Below are 21,511 nucleotides of genomic sequence, written 5' to 3' on the forward strand. Positions count from 1 at the left end.
CTCACCCATTAATGAAATCTTCAGTGAGCCTGGATTCTGCCAGCGAGCTCCCTTTTTATTGAGTCTGCCCTGCAGTATCGTGGATTAGGCACAGATCATTTAGACATTATCCTTTAAATATTATAGCAGTTACTAAATCTAAAAACTAAATGCATGGCAGGAATGTTGTCTCCCTGCTAATTATAGGAAAGGCCATTTGAATTACCCTAAGCAGCAGATCTGTAATGTAATGGCAATGCTGTGGTTCTGTATTAAGTGGCAGTAGTAGCTCAAGGACAGCTACAATGCTATGAAACAGTGGTAACAGCTACAGTTTTACATGCCAGTGGATTCACAGTGCACGATTGCTGTATGTGTTATATGTCCGTGCACACTGATAAACAATTGCAGCGCTGTGGGACGGCACCAGATCATCACTGTGCATTGTTAACTGAATGTATTGCCACTGCTGGCAATGATGTGCACCCCTAATGGTTACTTTGGGGGGGGGGGGGGGTGCTCTAATATTGTAATGGAATCTTTTAAACCAAGATCAGCAACCTCGAAAAAGCAAAAGGAAGGGGAGAGTTTCTTCCTCCAGAGCATAAAGCATTATGAACACGTTGCTGGTAAATTCTTTATACAGTAGGTCTGAAATGCCCTTTCTGACATGCCAGTGTTTCCTTTGTTGGGCCTGTATCAGCTGTTTCTCTTTTTGCCTGTTAAATGATAAAGGAATACCACGCTCAACTGCACTGTAAAGGTGATAGTAATTCAATAAAAACAAATTCTGTGTCATAGTGTACCTTTAAATTTGGCTATCGTGTTAATTCCACTGCGGCGGTCTAAACTGTCATGCGAGTCAAGGAAGCACAGCGCTAACAAGCCTACAGATATTTGGGTCACAGTGTGTTGACAGCACCAGATTACATCCACCCTCCTGAAACCATCTCTGCAGCCAGAAATTTGTTTTTTGTAACACACTGCCACCTTGTGGTACTTGCCTTTCACTGACAGGGAAGATGGCATACGTACATATAATGAACTTCTATGTTAAAAGGTCCAGCGCATTACAGCTTAAGATGATATATCAAACCCACTCCCTCCTGTGAGCGTGTCTCCTCCTTCGTACTGCACGCAGAGAACAGAGGAGCAGTACAGAGTGAAACGCAGAGGTAGATGGAGTGAAGGTTAGGTGGAAGCAACTGTGTTCAGAAGCCAGTGAAGGGCAGGTGTGCCTGAAATTAACCTTCCTAGTTATACATTAGCAATACCAAAGGATCCTGGAGATTTCACAAAAAACCGGAGGATTGCTGCAACTTCTGAGCTTCTGTCTGTGTTTTGGGACAGCGTGCTGTGCCTTCAGCACCTAACACCAACCCTTACTCACACACACAGTATTTAAACGGATACTTGATTAGTCTACCTTTTCACAAGAATTAATTTTTTGCTGACTCAATACCCTATTAAGTGTTCTTTTTATTTGCTGATTCACCTTACATCATTATTTTCCATGCTTGCTAACTGTTCCAGATCTCTCTCTCTCTCTCTCTCTCTCTCTCTCTCTCTCTCTCTCTCTATATATATATATATATAGAAACACCATTATTATTAATTATTTGCGATTAGTTTCTTCCTTCATATTGTGGTGCCTTGTTTGAAACTCAGACGTGAAAAGCACTTCTGTGCCTTTAATAGAGCTCTCAGAGTCTAACTTACCCCTGCAGCGACCTGCTCCCAGTGCATTATAAGAAATACCTGAGCTCGGAGATGGGCGTGTGCCTCTTTATTTGTTAAAGGTGTATTGTTCTAATTCTTTGTGTAAAATTCTCTCTCACACACAGAAAGCAGCACATGGTTATCATGTGTCAGGGCAAGGCATTTGTTTTCACAATTTATGAAATACTTTGAATTGCTTAGTAAATGACTAGGAATTATAAGTAACGTGATTTAACTTTGTGCTAAATGTATTTATCTATCTATCTAAAAACACAGTAACGCAATGGACGGTGTGTAATTGCACAAGACAGTCCTAACAAGGAACGGTGTGTAACGGCACAAGACAATCCTAACCATGAACAGTGTATAACTGCACATGACAATCTGAAGTATGTATTTGAGATTCCTTGTCAAAGCCTCACACCTCTGTATATATTAAGTTATCTGTTAGGAAAAGCAAACAAACATTGGTACCATGTAAAACTCGATTGAAGCAACAGCGACAGCAAGCTGCAGTTAGATTCTTTTGTTCTTCTTTGTTCTTTTGTTATTTCTTGTGTTTGCTAGTTTGCGGTTTACTGTAGTTTGCAGCAAACCCAACTCGTCGGGATATATAATGTACCTGCTGCTTGTCGCTGTTTCACTCGAGTTTTACACGGGAACAATGTGCTCTCTGTAACTGCTCAGGAAGCTGCTTCAATGATTCATTAAATGGAGATGCCTTGCTTGACAGTATGATTGTACTCATTTTGTTCTGCCAGATTAATGTTGATTATCATAATAGAAAATATGGTAATGGGTGAATATTTTGTTGTGTACTGTAGACATTTGCAACTTTTGTAACGTATAGTTTTTAAATGTGTTATATTTTTGTTATAACATGTTTTAACAACAATGTATGATCAATTAGGCAACTAGTTTTAGTGCGGTTGCAGTTTTCAGCTATGTACTAAGATCTGAGAGGGTGGTTCCATATCAGAAAAAGTTTAGAGCACATTCACGATTATTCATACCAGCTTTCATGCTTCTGACCCAAAGTGCAAGGTTTTGGTAATAAAACCAAATTATTGTTGTGCGTGTGTGTCTGTGTCTCAAATGGGAAGGCTTCTTAAAACAGTGAAGACATACAGTAAAGAAAGACTGCCCTGCTATAGACTGCTATATTCCCCTATAGTTTTCATTTAGGGGAGTGCTTCCGGAGAATAAGGGCATGACCTGAGGTGAAACATACTCGTGCTATGTAGAGACATTAAAGTCACCAGAGGTCTCAGGAAGTTTTGCAGAAGTGTGTGTGTGTGTGTGTGTATATAATTTTCAGTTTGTTTTCTTGCCGGTGTGCATACCGACGTGTACCGCCTCACTTTAATCGTTGGTTGTGAAGCTGTCAAACTGGATAGTCATCCTGTCACATGTGTGGCTGGGCTATCTGTTTCACACAGCCCTATTTGTCCTCCTGTGTTATGTAAATAGTGGATAATGATAACTGTACTGTAGATAGTACTGTAACTGTCAGGAATCATACCACTGTTTGTGGAGAGCTTTTCACTGTCATGAAAATCTTTTTCATTTATTTAACTTTAATTCAAGATCAGTATGATCTAAATGTATTGCATACTAGAACTAAAAGTGAGCACTGTGTAGTGTAGAAGGGCCTGTATTTAACACATGCATTAATATCATTCAAGTCTAACTGTTTCCCATTACATGTTAAGGTATTGTGGAATCTTAATGGTAACGCATACATTTGCACTATGTACTGTGACTCATTATATTACACAACCCTATATAAAGCAACATTTCTGATCAGTGTTATTCAAAGTGCTAAATGAATGTTGCACAGCAAGACGATGGAGAATGCAAACAAACTGGAATAACAACCCAGCATGCACAGAAGGCTACTGAACACAGTGGTAAACATAGACCAATTGATTATACTGTAGTATTTAAAAAGGAGGATCTCTGTTGTACTGGATCAAAATATATACACACATATACATACCACGGGTAAGAAAACTAAACAATGCTGGCTGCTCTGCAGTTACAGTGTTACACACTTTATCCACAGTGCTGTCGTTGTTCATTGTTGCAGGTGTCGCGTCATTCAGGTCAGTTGAATCAAACATTTCAGTTATTTACTCAAGATTTGGCTTCTCCAAATCATTGTGCTCCGAGAGATTTCTGCACGCTGCAGTTCTGGATGCGTGTAATTCAATGAGGCAGCAAGGTGGTTCTGAGTGACCGTATTGACTGTTTTGATATAGCTTTCGTGGGCTTCTGAGAGGCCAATGTGGTAATTCATTTTACTTATTGGTTTTCACTCCATAAGGCTTTTAACTGTGTCCGAAGAAGACTGATAAAAATACAAGACTTAATGAAATATCTAACATTTACAGTAACTAACCATGTAACGCTGTGCTGACACGCATAGCACCTCGGCAGGTCTATATAGACTCTTGTGTTTAGGTAAGCGCACCTTTGTATAGAGTACAATGATGCGCGTTTACACAGAATACAGTGTCTCACCTTACGCTACCTGGAGAAGTAGGGTTCTTAAGTTTAATACCGATTTTGTGATTTTTAGTTTTACAAGTAGTTTTAATATATTGTTTGTATAACTAAGGTCGCTTCCTTGTTGAAATCCCATGTTGGAGGTGTCAGCCGCCCCAACTCTGTTTACTGTAAACCAGCACTGGTGTAAATAGAAATAATAAAAGGACCCCAGCTGTTTACACCGTACCATTATTTCATACTGGCCTGAGTAATAACACAAGAACAATGCACAACGTTGTGTTATGCAAACTTCTAGCTCTGGGGCAAAAAAATAAATAAACCAAAAAAATACCTCTAATTTCATCAGTGTCTGCAAACTGAACATGTTTGTTGCACGTGTGCAGGTGTAAAAAATATGATCCAGCTTTTACTTTTTTAGAACGCCTTTAACATGCTTAAAGGGAGTTGTTATACCCAGTGTTATACGATATGTTAGCGGTCATGGTGATGCCCCTGTAGTCATACACAAAGCATTTGGGAAGTTCTTTTATAGGACCAATCAATAGGGCAGACTTGTACTTTAGTATTGATTTGGAAAATACAGTTCACTTTGATACATAGGTGTGCAGAAGGAATCACTGAATCCTCCACCCTGCTTTGATGAACTTGTATGGTTAGAATATTGTGAAGTGCTGTTTCATCTGCAGGGGGTATCTGGACCTGCCTGTGTTTTACACTGTCACTGTGTTTCTGGTCAGGCTCGTTCTGAAGGAGTTACACCCCCACCCAGCTCACTATAGTTACTATCGCATGTGTAAACTGGATCTACAGGTTTTGCTGAGTCATATCGGAAACACACAGCAAAGTTCATTGCCGGTCTCTCTGCAGTCAGGGTCTGCTGCTGCAGAGACTGAAAGCGGCACTAATTCCAGTCCTGCAGTTAACTGTCGGAGGCTTGGAAAGGTGGGCAGGACTTTGCACTGTATATCATTATGGTAATAGAATATATAATAGCCTGATGCTTTCACCTTCATGGTCAAGGAGCTGGTAGAAGAATTGTTATACACAGCCTGTGTTACAACAACGCTTATCAGAAGACCCACACCAGAACGGGAAGCCGGTTCTGGTTCAGTTCTGCAATACAGGTTAGTGTGCTTGTAACCATGTGGACCATCTCCATCCGAGATGCACGCTCCATCCAATGGCAGTGCTTTGACAGAGATGCATTTGGTAGGGATTCCTGAATTACTGATTCAAGTAATGTTAATACAGGGTTAATACATTAATACATGTTACGATCAAGCAAGCAAAACAAACTGCCATTACTGTTCAATGCTAAAATAGACATCTTTACAGAGCTGTTCTATTGGAAACTGTTTGTGATATTTAGATTAATCCACTGTGGTCGTTTTTCTTTTTTTTCTTCTCAAACCTGGGGGGGGGGGGGCATAAGAGGTTGACAGCAAAACTTATTAACTGTAAGAAATTTTCTTTCACTCTTGTGGGGAGAGACAGTTCTTGTGATAGTGAAAGGCACTACACATGACATCTTCTGAAAAGGGGACCCCCCCCCCCCCCCCCCCCAGAAAAAGTTTGAGAACCTGCACATGATGGAATGAGCTAAACACACTGGATGATGTGATTTAGGTGGGTTTGTTCACTCCTTCAGAGTTTTTGTTTTCCATACATCATGTGAATCTTTTCCCCAGCCACACCCAATTAAAGTCTCTATTGAGTACTCAAACAGTACAAAAGGTAAAGAACAAGAAAAATTATCTAGAATAAGGAAAACTTGTGTGAAAGGAGCTTGAACCTATTAATTATTTAAAGACTAGAGTAAATGTTTTTAAAACATCCTCCAAAATATCCAAAGCCCAGAGAGTGATGGTAAAGGTAAACATAGAAAAAAAAACATGGCAAACTCTGGTAAATGTATAGTATAACCACGGGAAAGGCATGGGAAAAGCATGGGAAATCTACAAAATTACTGTCCATTTACCATGGTAAACTTTCATAAGGGTGAGTACCAGCAAGCCAATTTCTTTTTGATCTTTGATCCGTATCTCTTTATTGAAATCTTTTGAAAACAGCCAAAGGTTTTCAGCAATGCCTTAATCGCATAATCTAATATTAAGCATTAGGTGACAGCGCACAGTGTTGAACATTGTCTGGGGACAGTCGATGTAAAGTAGTCACATTTGGTTATGCAAATACCGTTACTGATATGTCTAAGAAAGAATCCGCTTTTTCAGGAAACATTTAAAGAAATTGGTTCTAATATTTTCTTGATGAGAATGACACTGAAAAATGTACTGATAAACTGTAGATGTTTAGGTACTATACACTACCTGGATCTTCCTTGTGTACAGTATTTGCATTGGGAGAAACCATGCCATTATGCAAGAATATGCTGCTGTATCACAGCATTTAAACCATAGAAACCAGTGATTAGGATGCAGAACGATTGTTTGGATACACTTCAAAATCCAGGTACATTAACAACATGGAGTTACACTGGATTTGCGGTTTGTTAGTATTTGCAGCATGCACTTTGCACACAAGTGTGTGACTGTAAGGATGGAACTCCGTACGTTAACAACATGCATTTAACAAAGTTATAGTCTCCATAATAACAATTTGTTGTAAGTTCTTGCATATGTAATAAATGTAAGGCGTACAGTACAGTGTGCCAGAACCCTCAGTTTTATATCAGCTGATGCAAGTTTGCAGTTTGAAATTGAAGTGCTTCCTGCGCAAGCTCCTGTTCTTTAACTGAAAATGAGAAAAGTCGTTATTAAACGGTATTAAACTGTGGTGCAAATTAGAGCATTACAATTGAATTCCCTGGTAGCAATGTTTTGTTTTTGCAAAAACAAAAACAAGCTAAATGCAAAAGAGCTGGTTGCAGGTTTCTCAGTATGAGCAGATGCTTGGTGGAGAACCTGCCAGAATTCTAGCTTTTGTTTTGGCGAGTTTAACATCCTCTAAATAGTAATTGGCTGATTGTTAAGACGTTGAAGAAATTGGATGAAAAAGCATGTTAGATTATTAACTTACCGCAATCAAATACAACCCATTAGCAACAGAGGTGACATTGGGGACACAAGAACGGGGAAAATAAGGTGTGGTAAAGCATAGCCGCTGCTGGTAAGGTACGGTCAACTATCTTAAAGCAATTTTGATAAATACATGGTAAAAGTGCTCATTCACCTTGATGGGTAAAAAGCTAAACAGCCAAAGCATTTTTTGTTACTGTTATCATTACAATGTGTGGCTGATTAACAAGTTTAACAGGCACGTTGCTGTCGAGATAAACAACGAACAAACAAAAAAAAGAAACAAAGGATTGTTTCTCGCCAGCATGGAAAGGACTCTGAACACAGAGCTAAGACAAGACAGGCGCGTTGCATCATAGCTTTAGAGTGATTGCAGCTTGAAATGTCATTAACAGTAAGAAACGTGCTGCGACAGGTAGCAGATGGAGGGAGAGTGACTGTGTTGCACTTTAATATAAAGCTGTGCAAACTGATCAGTTTATTCTCTGTGGAACATTTCAGCAGCATGTGTTCCAGTGCAGCTCATCAATTTGATTGCGTTCCTTGTTTTCAGATATTTTCATCACCAGTGAGGGAAGCCATTTAAACAGTATATGTGAAGACGTGGTACTTTATTTATGTTCAGACAACCAGGTCTGAAACTACTGGGTTGAATCTGTTCACCCTCTCAGCAGGAAAACAGAGCAAGGAATGCATGTGTGTCAGATTCAAGCATTTATATAATTGATGTTGTCAAATAAGTATCTAGGAGTGGTCTCTACAGTCCTGGGAAGTACACAGGTTATTTGATTTATAATTAGACAGGTGATATTTAAAACCTGTTTGACTCTCTTTAATGTCAACAACCAGAACATTCAGTCTCCACAATCACATGACCCTAAGCCAGTACCACCAGCATTAATTAAAAAAAAAACAATATGAGTTTGGAAGTTTGCTTTTCATTTAAGCTACAGCTTGTGCATAATCTGTTTAGAGACCGTGTAACAATAATTGTTTTCCAACCTTTTTTTTCTGCATTAAATTTAGTCATGATTTCTGGGATGCTGTCCTTTTGATTTCTTGAATTTTCCAATTCAGCAAAATAATCATTTGCTTTTATTCTTCTCCAAAATATCACACCTGAAATAGATTTTACATTTTGCGGTCACTTAAACCGCGCACCCCAAATTCTCAGTATTTAAGTTTTCAGAAAGGAGAGGTCCACTTAGTAGTAGAAGATAACAATTTCTTGATTGCGAAAGATATTTCTGATGGACACATGAACAATTGGCAAACAGTTATTCCCAACATAAAAATAATAGCCGACAGATACATAATACAGTCACATTATAATTTGACTCATGGCCTTATCCATTGGAGCTTGCTAGCCGTCCTTATGCTGGCCAAGCAAAGATGAATGCAATGCACCCATAAACAAGGCACGCTGCAGGGTGGAGGCAGGGAGGAGGAGGAGGAGGAGCAAACAAAGAAACGACAGGGGTTTGTGGGCAGAGAGACCTATTTGACTGGTTAAACTGGTAACGTATGAGATTGATGGAGTCTCCTTTCGGAAAGACATTATGTTGCCAATTCTTTACGTTGTGTTTGAGAGTCAGTTATTTTGTATCTGCTTTGCATCATACAGTAACGCCTGTTTTTCTAGTTTTAGCCTCTGTAGGTAAATGACATTGGTTGTCAAGGAAGTATGCATCTTGAGTTAAAAATGCAGAGACTTCAGTTCACCACAGGTGCCACTGAAAGGTGCTCCTCTTCATTCCAGCCTCCATCATACCGATTAACGTGCTTTTGGGACATTTCCTCTTCAGCCTGAGCACACAAAAAAATAACCTAAAGCACAACGGAAACACGTAGTGGGTCCAGTCAACAACACTTTAAGGACAGTCTTAAGTAATGTTTTGTTAAGGGCGTGTTTTATTGTTGATGTATTAAAATCAGGTAGGAAATCAATTCAGTAAAACTCTTTGCACTTTGCAGAAGTCAGGGTTATCTGCAGGGTTTGCTTCTCTCGATTGCCTGTGTTGCTATAGCTACAGCACGCAGGAGATGTACAGTAATCCATGTTTCTTTCTTGGCACAGCTGCCCTGGAGAGGAGTCGCGGGTGACAGATCGCAGAGTGAGCAGAGGGAGGACTGGGAGTGGTAATGCTTGGATGAGGTCAGTGAGAGCAGCAGCAGCTTCCCACACAGCCTGTCTGCCTGCCTGAGGAGCAGAGCCACTCGCACTGTGAAACATAGAGGAACCGCACCTCTTAGCCATGCTGAGCCTGAAGCTTCCCCGGCTCTTCACTATCAATCAAGTGCCAAAAGTAAGTACCTCAACCCTTCAGTGCGGTCCATTATGCACAGCAATTGCATCCCTTATAAAAGTCTACTATAGTAAAAGCATTGTAAAGATTAGTGAGGTATGCTAAAGCATATTTACAAAGATGACAAACCAGGGTAAACTAGAGTAAATGCAAAGTATATAACCATGGGAAAAGCATGGGAAATCTGCAGAAATACAGTGCAAAAAGCTCATGATTAGCTTTCATAAGGTATCAGGCACAACAATGGTATAAATCCACATTGTCCACATACTGTTTGTATTTTTTCTAAATATGGTGTATTTTTACTGTACACAAAATACATGTGCAATTAGGATGTTAATCATTTTTAAACCAGCAAGTGATCAGCAAGTGACTACTGCATGAAGAATATGAATTTAAATGCACATGCCAGAATGGATTGAAATGAATCCAGGGTAAGGGACTACAGTTATTGAGAGGCTTTAACATTATATACTGTATCTCTTTCAATGCTCTTGTGTTGTGCAGGTGTATCATGAAGACAGCATTATCTTTGGGTATCGTCACCCAAGGAGCTCAGCCAAAGACTGCATCATCAGTGTCTTCCAGCTGACCAATGAAACACTGAATATCTGGACACACTTTCTGCCTACCTGGTACGGTTTTGTCAGTTGTTTATTTAGCGTGATAGAAGGAGGATACTGAAATGATACAGAAGACTATCTGTCTGCAGCTTGTACTTAAACACATTTTGCTGCTGATACTGAAACACAGTGCTTGGCTCTATATAGTTCCGGCACAACAGTTTTGCATGAGGGTTTCCTAGGGGTCCAGCAAAGTGTCTTAGTTAAGTTGCAATAATTTTTCAATGCTATGAAGCAGAGTCTCTGATGTGTCAGTTCTGAGATCTTCCACTTTGCACAAGGGCAAGAAAAAACAACGTCATCATCGGAGAATACTGGCTTTGAAACCCAAGCCTTTACCTGCCTTGAGGCTGTAAAAAATGTATTTATTCATAACCGGTTTAGATAGGCGAAGAAATGGCTTGCTCCTTTAAAGGGTTTGGGGGCTCAGTATCACTCAAATTTCCACGTAATGCACATGTTATAACTGATCCACCCTGCTTGCACCCCACCGCCGTTATCTTAATTCAGAACATGGTTTTAATCTGGAGTGTCGGACTGGAGGCAGAATTGAAACTTTATATTATTCTTTTATTTTTTTAATGCTGTTTTTCTGCTATGTGTACAGATGGTCTGTGCATCATATTTCAGACCTTCTGCGGCTTCCAGGTTGTTTTATACAGTAATAAACGCAATTCTAACAGATCAGATTGCTTCTGAACACGTTTCAAGCAGTGACATATGGTGATAGAAATTAAAACATGGTTAATTTGTAAACAAACCAACCAAGTTCATTTGGAAGTCTAGATGGTGGGACGGCTTAAGCAACAGTGTGATTGGAAGTAAACTCAAGTCAGTAAAATGTGTTCACTTGACCTTTCTTCTTTTCAAGTGGGGCTGTTTACTCAAATCAAAACAATGTTCAATTATTAGATCCAGTTGTCTTGGATACAAACAGAACTGCACTGTAAGGTGCACTTGTATGTGACTTAAATGTGACTTTCCTTTCATAACCACAGACCAAGGAAGCGGTGTTATCGTAAATGATTAATATTGGGAAAATAGTAGTTTGTATTAGGAATTCCACCCACATGCATAAGCAGATTAAACTTTGACACAGGTGAACTTGGCAGTGACCGAAGTCATAAAACTCTGTTTTCTTTATCAAAGAGGGTTACATATTCTTAATACCTGACATTCAGACAGAAGGGGTATGCCGAATAAACTGTTAATCATTAGCCCACATAAATCCAATCCACTTTCCCCTTGTTTTGATCTGTTTTAGATTTTCCTTAACTCCTGGAAAGTGAGCTAGCTCTCATTATGATTAAACAGTCAACACATCTCTCCTGCTAAACGTTAACACTCCTCCTAGTGCCATTACCCCTCCATTTGGAGACTCTGCGTTTTCAAATAGTTACAGTACCAGCGACTTTGCCATTGTCATTGTAGATCACTGTGAAGTTCAGATTAAAACACAAAGGGTCTATAGTATGGGGATGTTGCCTACTATGGAAGCTGTTTCACCTTTATTAGATATAGGGTGCATTTGCAAAAAATAATATTCTCACGTTATTATTTTTTTCATGTATATAGAATTGCTTGTATGCCCTATTTTCCTAATTTTAAAGTTTTTTTTGGACAAAGCAATGCAGGGAGTACATAACCCTGGAACGAGTGGATCTGGAACTAGTTAAAATCTTACAAAACTAACCCAGCTTGTAAAACTCTATGGAGCATACCAGTTTGCTTTGTCATGCAGCCTCTGTGCTTTGTTTTATAAGCTGTTCTCTGTGGTGCATTTTTGAAGTCTTCAGGGGAAATCCTTATTCAAGTAAGAGACACACTCCCGGGGAGGGCTTTGGGCTGCTTTGTTGTTTTCATCATTAATGCGGGGTCTATATGATAAACGTTTCTTAATTAGTTTACAGCTTTCACAGCAAACATCGGGCTGGGTTTTCAGAGCTGTGTATTCCCATTCGTCATTAGGAATTTCTATTCAGAAACAATAAAAACACTCTGTGAACTAACCGAAACCGAACAACACATTCAATCTCTCCCACGTTTGCCCATGTAACAAAATATTCATTGAGGGACCCGCAAGGAATCTATCTATCTATCTATCTATCTATCTATCTATCTATCTATCTATCTATCTATCTATATATATATATATATATATATATATATATATATATATATATATATATATATATATATATAATGATTTTTGTTACATAGGTAAATGTGAGAGATATTGAATACACTATCAATGGCTTGCAGAGGCAAACCTTTACAGTAATCCAAAAGAAATGAAAAAAAACAAACAATGATGGTATTTGTTGTGGGGTGTAAGGTTTTTACAACTGTTTGGGACCTATAGCTGTTTATTGCAATTCATTACGATACAACATCTCTCTCTCACAGTACTGTGTGTATCATTCCCTCTGCTGCGATCCTTGATTATCTGAGAGAGTTGGCAAGTCATTAACTGACCTAACCAGAACACAAAGCTGCATCCTGAATCTGCATAACGATATGCAAAGCATTGCACAATACAGTCAGCTGTCAGACAGCGATTGCGATTTTGACTGTGATATGCTGAACTCCTTATCCAGATGTAGAGGGAGTATATGCAGTGAAGTTTGGGTTCATGTGTCTTTTCATATAGGCTCTGAAAACAATGGAACCTGAACACACTAAAACGTAGTGTCTCACGTGGTGTAGCACTTTTATAGCAGACACACATTATTATCTCCACTTCAACTTTATGTTACCATAATGGGCTTTATTCACAAAGCTATAATTTCTTCTGCCAGGTATTTCCTATGGAATCTGCTGGCCCTGTTGTACACGCTGGACGTGTGGAACGACGCCTTCTCCTGGCCGCTGATTGTGTTCCTGGTCTCCTGCTGCATCTACCCCTTCACCTCCAGCTGTGCGCACACCTTCAGCACCATGTCTCCTCGAGCCAGACACGTCTGCTTCTTCTTTGACTACGGAGCGCTCAGCCTCTACAGTTTAGGTGAGGGTTGCATGATGAAACCAAGTGGCCTCAGTGTGGCTGTCTCCTTGAATTAAAACTAGCTGTGAGACACGTGAAAAAACACACACATGGCTCGCAAAACCAGAAATGATATCCTGGGCCCTGGTCACAAACTTTACTTTACTTGATCAGTTTTGGTATCAATAAAACATTTCTTGGGTGTGTCCAAAGTGTGTAGGAAGCTTGTTCTTATGTGTTCAGTGCACACACATACATGGTAGAGCATGGTAAATATATGTTATAAGCATGGGAAAAAGCAGAGTAGATAAACTTAACAGAAAAAAACAACAAAAAAAATCCTTCAAATCGTTATTAACCTTTATTTCTTCCGTGCAGGTTCGGCCATTTCCTACTCTGCGTACGTTATCCCAGATCAGTGGATAAACAGCTCCTTCCACCATTGCTACGTGCCGATCGCAGTGTTTAACACCATCGTTTGCACCGGGCTCGCCTGCTTCTCCAGGTACAGGCCTCGCTCATTGCCATGCTCTTCAACATTGTTTAGTTATGATCATGTACCTATGAGAGTAAACAATCTGGTCTCCAAGGGAGTCCTGGGGAGCGTAAAGCAATAGCTCAAACAATTTTTTAAAAAATACAGTGATACCTAATTTAACTAGTGATGAGCAAAGGTACAGCACCCTGAACTTTATTCAGATGTAGTTGAAGTTGGGTAGGAGCTTACTGAGCGACTGTGATGGTGTTCTGTGCACCCTATAGAACTTGATATGGAAGACGAATGGATGGAGCGGTCCCTCACAAGCCTGGTTAATATTAACATAGTAACATAGAAAAGCTGTGGTCTCATCATGGATTACTCTATGTGGGGGCTATTCTGAACAGAGGTGGTCATCAGAGGTGGTCATCAGAGGTGGTCATCATTGCAGAGTCATCCTGTACTGGTCAGCAGCAACCTGGCTGCCTATTGACCATGCTAATGGCAAGTGTTTCAAATTTCTGTATGAAAAAAAAAAACACGTGTGACATGATCACATTGTGAAGAAAAAAAAAGTCAATCTTTTTTAGTATTTGTTTTTTTATTTGCACCATCTCTTAAATGCTTTGCCTGAATGCTGTCTAACCTCCCATCTCTCCATTCCTCACTGTCCATGAAGGCTTGGTATACCTTTTGTCCATTATAACCATGACGTCGTAGAAAGGTAAAAAAATACAATAAGCATCCCAGACTGTGTTAATGTGGACTGCCTGCTATGTCTTGTTGGCTACCAAACTATGTGCAGCACAAACGAAACCATGTGTGTATCACAAACCACTGAAATGCTGCACTCCAACTGGGCACGACACGGCCGAGTGTAAAAGATGCCATTGCTAAACTGACCTCTGGTCATCTCAAAATAAAAATGACACTTTCTAAATGGAAACTGTTCCTCAAATGCGACTATGATTGGTCGTAACATTTCTAATTCCCTAGAAATCCAATTGTAGGTTAAAAGAAATGCCAAGAGATGGTTTGAAGATGCCAGAATTCAGTTTAGAAAGAAATCTACTGCATTTGTGCAAAACAGTATCATTAAAAATGTTACATACATGTGGGTTTGTGCTTTTTAGATATATGCACATGCTGTAGGCTGCATCGTTTGGTAGACCTCAATAATATCTTGGCTGGGTATAAAAGCATGGACCAGTAGAAACAAAATATGGCTTTAGTCATTACCCTTACCTTGCAGAGAAAAATACAAACCTTAAAAGCAAACAATATGTAGAAAGGGGTACAATGGTACTGGTGGTGTAAACTCACTTATAAACTCTTATAATACAGCATTTGACAAACCTAAAGGGCTTGCAGCGCTTATCTGAAGTTAAACATTACTAGAATAATCTAGAGCCAAAATGATACTTACCAGGCAACTATTGACCTTGTAAAGAACAACAAATAAACCAGTTACAATTAATAACGCTCTCTGCATGCCATTGGTTATTCCTTTATAAAGTAAAAACCCATGCCAAAATGTTTCTGTCACATTTCATGACACGGTTTGTGATTTGTATTTTGTGATTCTATCAAGGCCGCAGTAGAGTTCAGAGTTTCCTAATGAAGCTTTTGTTTTCTTTGGACACAGCTGCATGAACTCAAGAAAATCATAATGGATTTTGTGATCAAAATGAAAGCGATTCAGATTTTTTTTATTTAATAATGGAAAATAATTTTTGCTTGCAGTTTGTAAAATTAATTACGAATCAAACGCTTATTTGCAAATGTTTACATGTAAAATGTGTGCTTGATTATACGTTGGTTTTTGGATCCATCTTATTTTGAGGATGGGACCAGGAAACCCAGATTACACTTGAAGCTGATTAAATTAAAACTCAAACATTTTCCAATGTTTATGCGGCCTCATTGTCATGCACGTACACATCATCTTGCAGCACTGCGGTCAAGCAGCTTAAACTCCAGGTACAGAATGAAGCATTAAAAAGCTTTTCATTCAGTTTAAAGAAACATGCCAAGGCCATAAGCAAAGCAGCAGCGAAAAACTAAAAAGAAAGTTTAATTTATAAATACTTTATAGAACTAGTTACATCATGGTTTAGGTTATTCCAAGGCAATAAGCTGTATAGTATTGCAGTGAAATACACTATATTACCAGGACTGCATGCAATTCACATTATTACATTTTCTTTTGCATGATGATCATACAAATTATTTACTTTATCAAATGTGTCTATATCAGCAGTAACAGCACGAAAAAAGAAAAACCCTAAACCCGCCTTTGTTTTAATATCCATGCTGCTGAATTTGATATTACATTCTGTGATAACACAGCAGGATAATTCAAGGTCAGTTCCTTAAATTATTGAATAGTTTGATGTGTTGCAAATTATACTATATGTAATGCAACCAAAAACAAATTGGTTCATTATTGTCCTGTAATCCCTTCATTTATTTTTAATATTGACTTAGCACTGTTCCTAACTCGGAAGGCAATTATATTGCCAGTTTAACTGAGTAAAGATAATTTCACATTTAATTAGAGTTACACTATGCATGCAGAGACATGTACCACTATTATAAATACACATTTAAAAAAATCTCGTAGAGTACCTTCTTTTAGCCCTGCAATTGAAGCTTGTATTGCATGGTATGTGTCTGTCATTCCTCACCGTGTTGTAGGTTTCCAGAACTGGAAAGACCGAAGCTGAGTAAAGCCCTTCGCACGCTGGCCTTCGCATACCCCTACATGTTCGACAACATTCCATTATTCTACAGGGTAAGTAGATTGCCTGACATTTACAGCTTCTCTTTTAAAACAGCTATTCCATATCTGGTCCCTTATACAATATACCATATAATACCCCTTATACAAGTTTACCATGGTACATCTTTACAGTAAGTTTGCTCTGCATTCCCCAGTTTCACTATGCTTGACCATACTGTTAGCAGGGTAGAATTTTAGTACCAACAGTTCCATAATCCCAGAGATGCCTGCTGGCATGGTTAGACTGTGGCATCTCTGTAAACACTGCTGCCTCTATATCCTCTCCAGATATTCCTGTGCTCTGGAGAGGGCTGCACTGACAACGAGACGAACGCCCTGCACTACAGACACACAGCCCTCGCCTTCCTCACCTGCTTCCTCTTCACTACGCACCTCCCCGAGAGACTCGCGCCCGGGAGTTTCGACTTCTTCGGTAGCTATTGTTCTTCAAAAACACTTTCCAGGCTTCTTCTGTAATTTTTTTTTATTCTCTCAACTCTTTTCATGCATGGTGACCTCATATGCAGACGGGTAAAACTGTCATCTAGTTTTTATATGGGGCAGATGGAAGGTGACAAAAATACATGAGGACCTCATATGAGGATGCCAATGAGAAATGCATGTATTGTGCCCAGTGAGTTTCAATATTTCATGATTAAACCATGAAGTTTGTATGCATTGAACCATGCCTTTCTGGTGCCATAACCTTCCTTTATCTTTACATGAACCAGTGTCTTTGAATCAGAAGTCAGTCTCAGTTATTTAAGATGCAGTGTGATGTTTGATATTCATTAAACTGTTTCAGACTGTTTTGGCTTTGTACCTTAAACATTTCACATATTAACAACAGGTTTAAAAAACTAAAGCATTCTTAAACTCAGTACCTGCATTCGGTACTCTACTGCCTATAAATCTTCCAGTTTTACATAAGCATGTGCCTGTAATTTCACACTTTATCCTTCATCTCCTCCGGGTGTAACTCATTGGCTGCCATCCAGCCCTTTATTCAGTTAAAGCACATGGGTGGCACCGGTATACTCCCAACGGGCATGATCATTCACTAAATACAAGAATGCAATATTTTTCAAATTTCCTTTACCTCATGAAAGCATCTTAGTCTTTTGTTAAAGGATCCAACAACAATAAGTTTCAGTAATATCAAACTGTGTTTAATTCTTAGAAACGTGCAACAAAAAAGTCATACACAAACTTGACTAATTTTACATGAATTTGTAATAAAACAGCATTGATAAAGAAATATGGGCAAAACAAAGACCGATAGCTGCAGCTAAATCGATATTGCTACAATAATAACATAAAAGACTGTGAAGCAGCACATAATGGAGCAATCTAGGTCGCTTATTTATTTTACGCCCATGAAGAATATTTCGAATGGGTTTCTTTTCAGTCGAGGGATTCTATTATACAGAGCACTGCGGGGGAAAAAAAAAATATATATATATGTATATATATATATATATATATTAGTATGTATTTCTTATTGAATGTATTTTTTATACAGGACACAGTCACCAGCTTTTCCATATCTGTGCAGTTCTTGGCACACATTTCCAGATGGAGGCTATAATGATGGACAAGACGATCCGACGTGCCTGGCTCCTGAACCACGCTCCCGCCACCACTTTCACAGGGACTGTAGCTGCTGTTCTAGCCTGTGTCGCATTAAACCTCTGCGTGATCCTCGCGTTCTCCTTGGCCACGTGCTGGAAACCAGACTCCAAGAAACTGAGACAAGAAAAGGCCACTACCACGCTGTATAATCAGAAAGCTTTATGAATGTTTCTTCCAAGAAAGGGACACACAGCATTTGCATTGCAGGCTCAGGTGCGCAAAGGTGCACCGTTGTATTAAGCGCACCTTAGAGCAAGCACATGTTGGTATTTTTGGTACTGGACAGTATCTGCCCAAATGGCTTTGTGCCTTACTAATTCATTTGTATTGAACTGTTGCTTTGTTAGGAAAGTGTTTTACATTGGAAAATCACAATCAAGGCATTTATTGAAGTTGTTCTGCTAACCCCCCTCCCCAACCCAACTAGATGCTTTTGCACTTGTTTTTATTCATTTTTTCCAACTATTTCTAAAGATCATTTTTCTATTACATAATCTTGTACAGTGTCAAGAAAAAGTAAAACTGATTGATTGTTAGCTCAATCCTCTAATTAAACCTTCCTCAACTTTATCAATCACTTTTGATGTGGTTGAGAGATTTAAATAAAACAGTACCTTCTATACTGTATGATCTGGTAGAAAGTGAACATCGCACACCCAAGAGTTACAAGTGAGGATTCTACTAATGCCCTTGTGCTCCTGCCTCAGTTTTAATGCTATTTTGTTATAGAACGTATTTTTTTTAAATGTCTCTTGGATACAATAAATGACAAACCAAAATATTAATACTAGTGTTTGGTTGTTTATCGGCAGCTGCAAACGGAATATGTTACTATGCCTTCAATTTATAATTCTGTAATATTGAAAGACTGCGCTTTTGCAAATTGAGAAGGTACTGTGATATTAATTCTCTTATCTATGAATATGATGTACAGACACATGCCAGGACTTCACTTTTGTAAACTCTAAATATGACAGGTTCAATTGTAAATTAGGTTTAAAATATTTTGAACTGTCTAAGACTTGTACCTCTGAAGTTTTAAAAACAGCAAGCGGGACCACAAAATATCTACCCAGGCGATGCTTCAGCACTTGAAACACTTTCATTTTAAGAACATATGAAAAAAAAAAAAACAATAAAAATAACTGCATTGTGCAATCAAAAGAAAATTGAGATTCCATGCGAGTACATCAACTTTTTAAAACTATGTTCAGATTTTAAATAATAAAGTAAGTTAAAGCACCTTGCTTTAGGTCCTGGGAATGCTCTTTGATCAAGGTGTTTCGCTGGTCATGGACATGCACCTTTTGTAACAGGTATATAGGTGGGCTATTCTTCCATATTTTCACTGATGGTGCCATTACACATAGTGACACTTTGATTAAAGGCCACTTCGGTACAAAGTCCAGCCAGCCTGCTATATTTTTACTTCAATATTAATTGTGGTTTTAGTGCACATGGATCCAGATTCTCTGTGGTTTTGGTGCACATGGATCCAGATTCTGTGGTTTTGGTGCACATGGATCCAGATTCTCTGTGGTTTTAGTGCACATGGATCCAGATTCTCTGTGGTTTTAGTGCACATGGATCCAGATTCTCCGTGGTTTTAGTGCACATGGATCCAGATTCTCTGTGGTTTTAGTGCAAATGGATCCAGATTCTCTGTGGTTTTACTGCACATGGATCTAGATTCTCTCTGGTTTTGGTGCACATGGATCCAGATTCTCTGTGGTTTTAGTGCACATGGATCCAGATTCTCTGTGGTTTTGGTGCACATGGATCCAGATTCTCTGTGGTTTTGGTGCACATTCCAGATTCTCTGTGGTTTTAGTGCACATGGATGGTGCACATGGATCCAGATTCTCTCTGGTGGATCCAGATTCTCTGTGGGTGCACATGGATCCAGATTCTCTGTGGTTTTGGTGCACATGGATCCAGATTCTCTGTGGTTTTTGCACATGGATCCAGATTCTCTGTGGTTTTAGTGCACATGGATCCAGATTCTCTCTGGTTTTAGTGCACTCTGTGGTTTTAGTGCACATGGATCCAGATTCTCTGTGGTTTTGGTGAGGAGCTGCTTTATTAAAAACTGAGGGCATATTTATCATGCTTAACAGAACGGGAAAAATAAATGTTATCTGCATTGCCAAGCACATGGAATACATAAACAATCACGTGCCTTTTTAAGGTCAAACAAACTAAAACCTGTTTGATTTTTTTTTTTTCGTCTTAAAAACTGTTTCTGATGTTATTTTTTTTATACTTTATAACTGCAAATTGTTCTGAATTGTCAATAATAATAAATGACGATATCTGTGCCTCAACATGCCTAATTGCATTTTTTTTAAATCATTTTTTATAATTTATCATCAACGTAGTATAATATTCCATAATAGGTTGCTGAATGAATCTTTGTCCAGCAACCCCTGTAGAATAGTAAGCTCATACATAGGTTTGAATTGAATTAAAGTGTATAATACCTCTATAGCTATGCTTATCAATGGCTGTGGTGCAGCCATCATTTTTACTTAATCCAGTCCATAGCATACACACAACAAACAGAATGGATGAAAAGCCCCATGTATGTAGAAAAGCAAGTCTTAAATATTGACAGAGAGCTAGCAGACTTCACATTATTACACAAGCTATTTCACATGCTGGAGGGAAGATGGACCGGTACTGAAGACAAGTGGGAACAATTATCTGTCAATCAGAGCAAACTAGTTAGATTACAGGCCAGCGCTCGTACATGCTGTTAACTGTAAAAGTGTAGGCTAGCACAGAAATAGTAGAAGGGGTCTGCATTTCAGTCCTTACTGTTCCACAGTACAGCATATTAAGGTGGTTAGGAATGACAGAGCTGTGGAGACCAGTAATGCACTGCAGACCTACAGCTCTTAGCTTGGGATGGCTGTGCCATTTAGTTCCTCAATTAAAAAAGCTATAAAAGTCTTATTCATGATTATGATGATACAAACTGAAACAGGCATGCTTATCTTGGGAGTCCTTTTTGTAGTTAATTCCATTTTCTAACCCCAGTAAGGAAATAAATACATTGTCTATAATACGTATTTGGGTTAATTTACGAAATGTAATTGCTTTACAAAGAAAAAGGTATATAAATTGAATTATTAATAAGCTATCGGTTTTTCAACCCTAGATTGAACTATCAATCTGCCAAGACCATTGGAACAGATCACTCAGTTTCTAGAACATATAAATGCATTTAGCGACTCTTTTGGTCTGACTTTTTTCTCATGAATTCAACACACTAGTATATAATTTGAAACATGAAACAGAATGCAAAATTCTATTAAGAAGCCCTGTGTGTTAATATTTCTAACGCAGTCGGTCGGTTTCACAGACCCAGGTTAGCCCTTGTCTTGGACTACCTAATGTTACCCCAACCTAAGCAAGGTGGTCCAAGACTAGCGCTTATCGTGGTGGTTGAAACCAGCCGAGC

At 38.9% G+C, this 21,511-nt stretch overlaps 1 protein-coding gene across 4 annotated transcripts; it reads left to right on the forward strand.

Moving 5' to 3' along the window:
* Nucleotides 1-3,648: 3,648 nt before the first annotated feature.
* Nucleotides 3,649-18,238, forward strand: LOC121294491 (membrane progestin receptor gamma-B-like). Of its 4 annotated transcripts, none has more exons than XM_041218237.1 (9): nt 3,649-3,702; nt 9,322-9,550; nt 10,058-10,185; nt 12,972-13,177; nt 13,535-13,661; nt 14,314-14,358; nt 16,332-16,428; nt 16,705-16,849; nt 17,939-18,238. In XM_041218237.1, the coding sequence occupies exons 2-9, from the start codon at nt 9,500-9,502 to the stop codon at nt 18,211-18,213; spliced, it is 1,074 nt and encodes a 357-aa protein (XP_041074171.1). In that variant the 5' UTR covers nt 3,649-3,702; nt 9,322-9,499; the 3' UTR covers nt 18,214-18,238. The 4 variants fall into 4 exon arrangements, with proteins under 4 accessions (XP_041074171.1, XP_041074170.1, XP_041074173.1 ...); XM_041218236.1 differs by lacking the exon at nt 3,649-3,702 and adding an exon at nt 5,068-5,333; XM_041218238.1 differs by lacking the exon at nt 3,649-3,702 and adding an exon at nt 5,088-5,151.
* Nucleotides 18,239-21,511: the final 3,273 nt, after the last annotated feature.

The sequence above is a fragment of the Polyodon spathula genome, chromosome 19 (genome assembly GCF_017654505.1).
Source record: "Polyodon spathula isolate WHYD16114869_AA chromosome 19, ASM1765450v1, whole genome shotgun sequence".
Lineage (NCBI taxonomy): Eukaryota > Metazoa > Chordata > Actinopteri > Acipenseriformes > Polyodontidae > Polyodon > Polyodon spathula.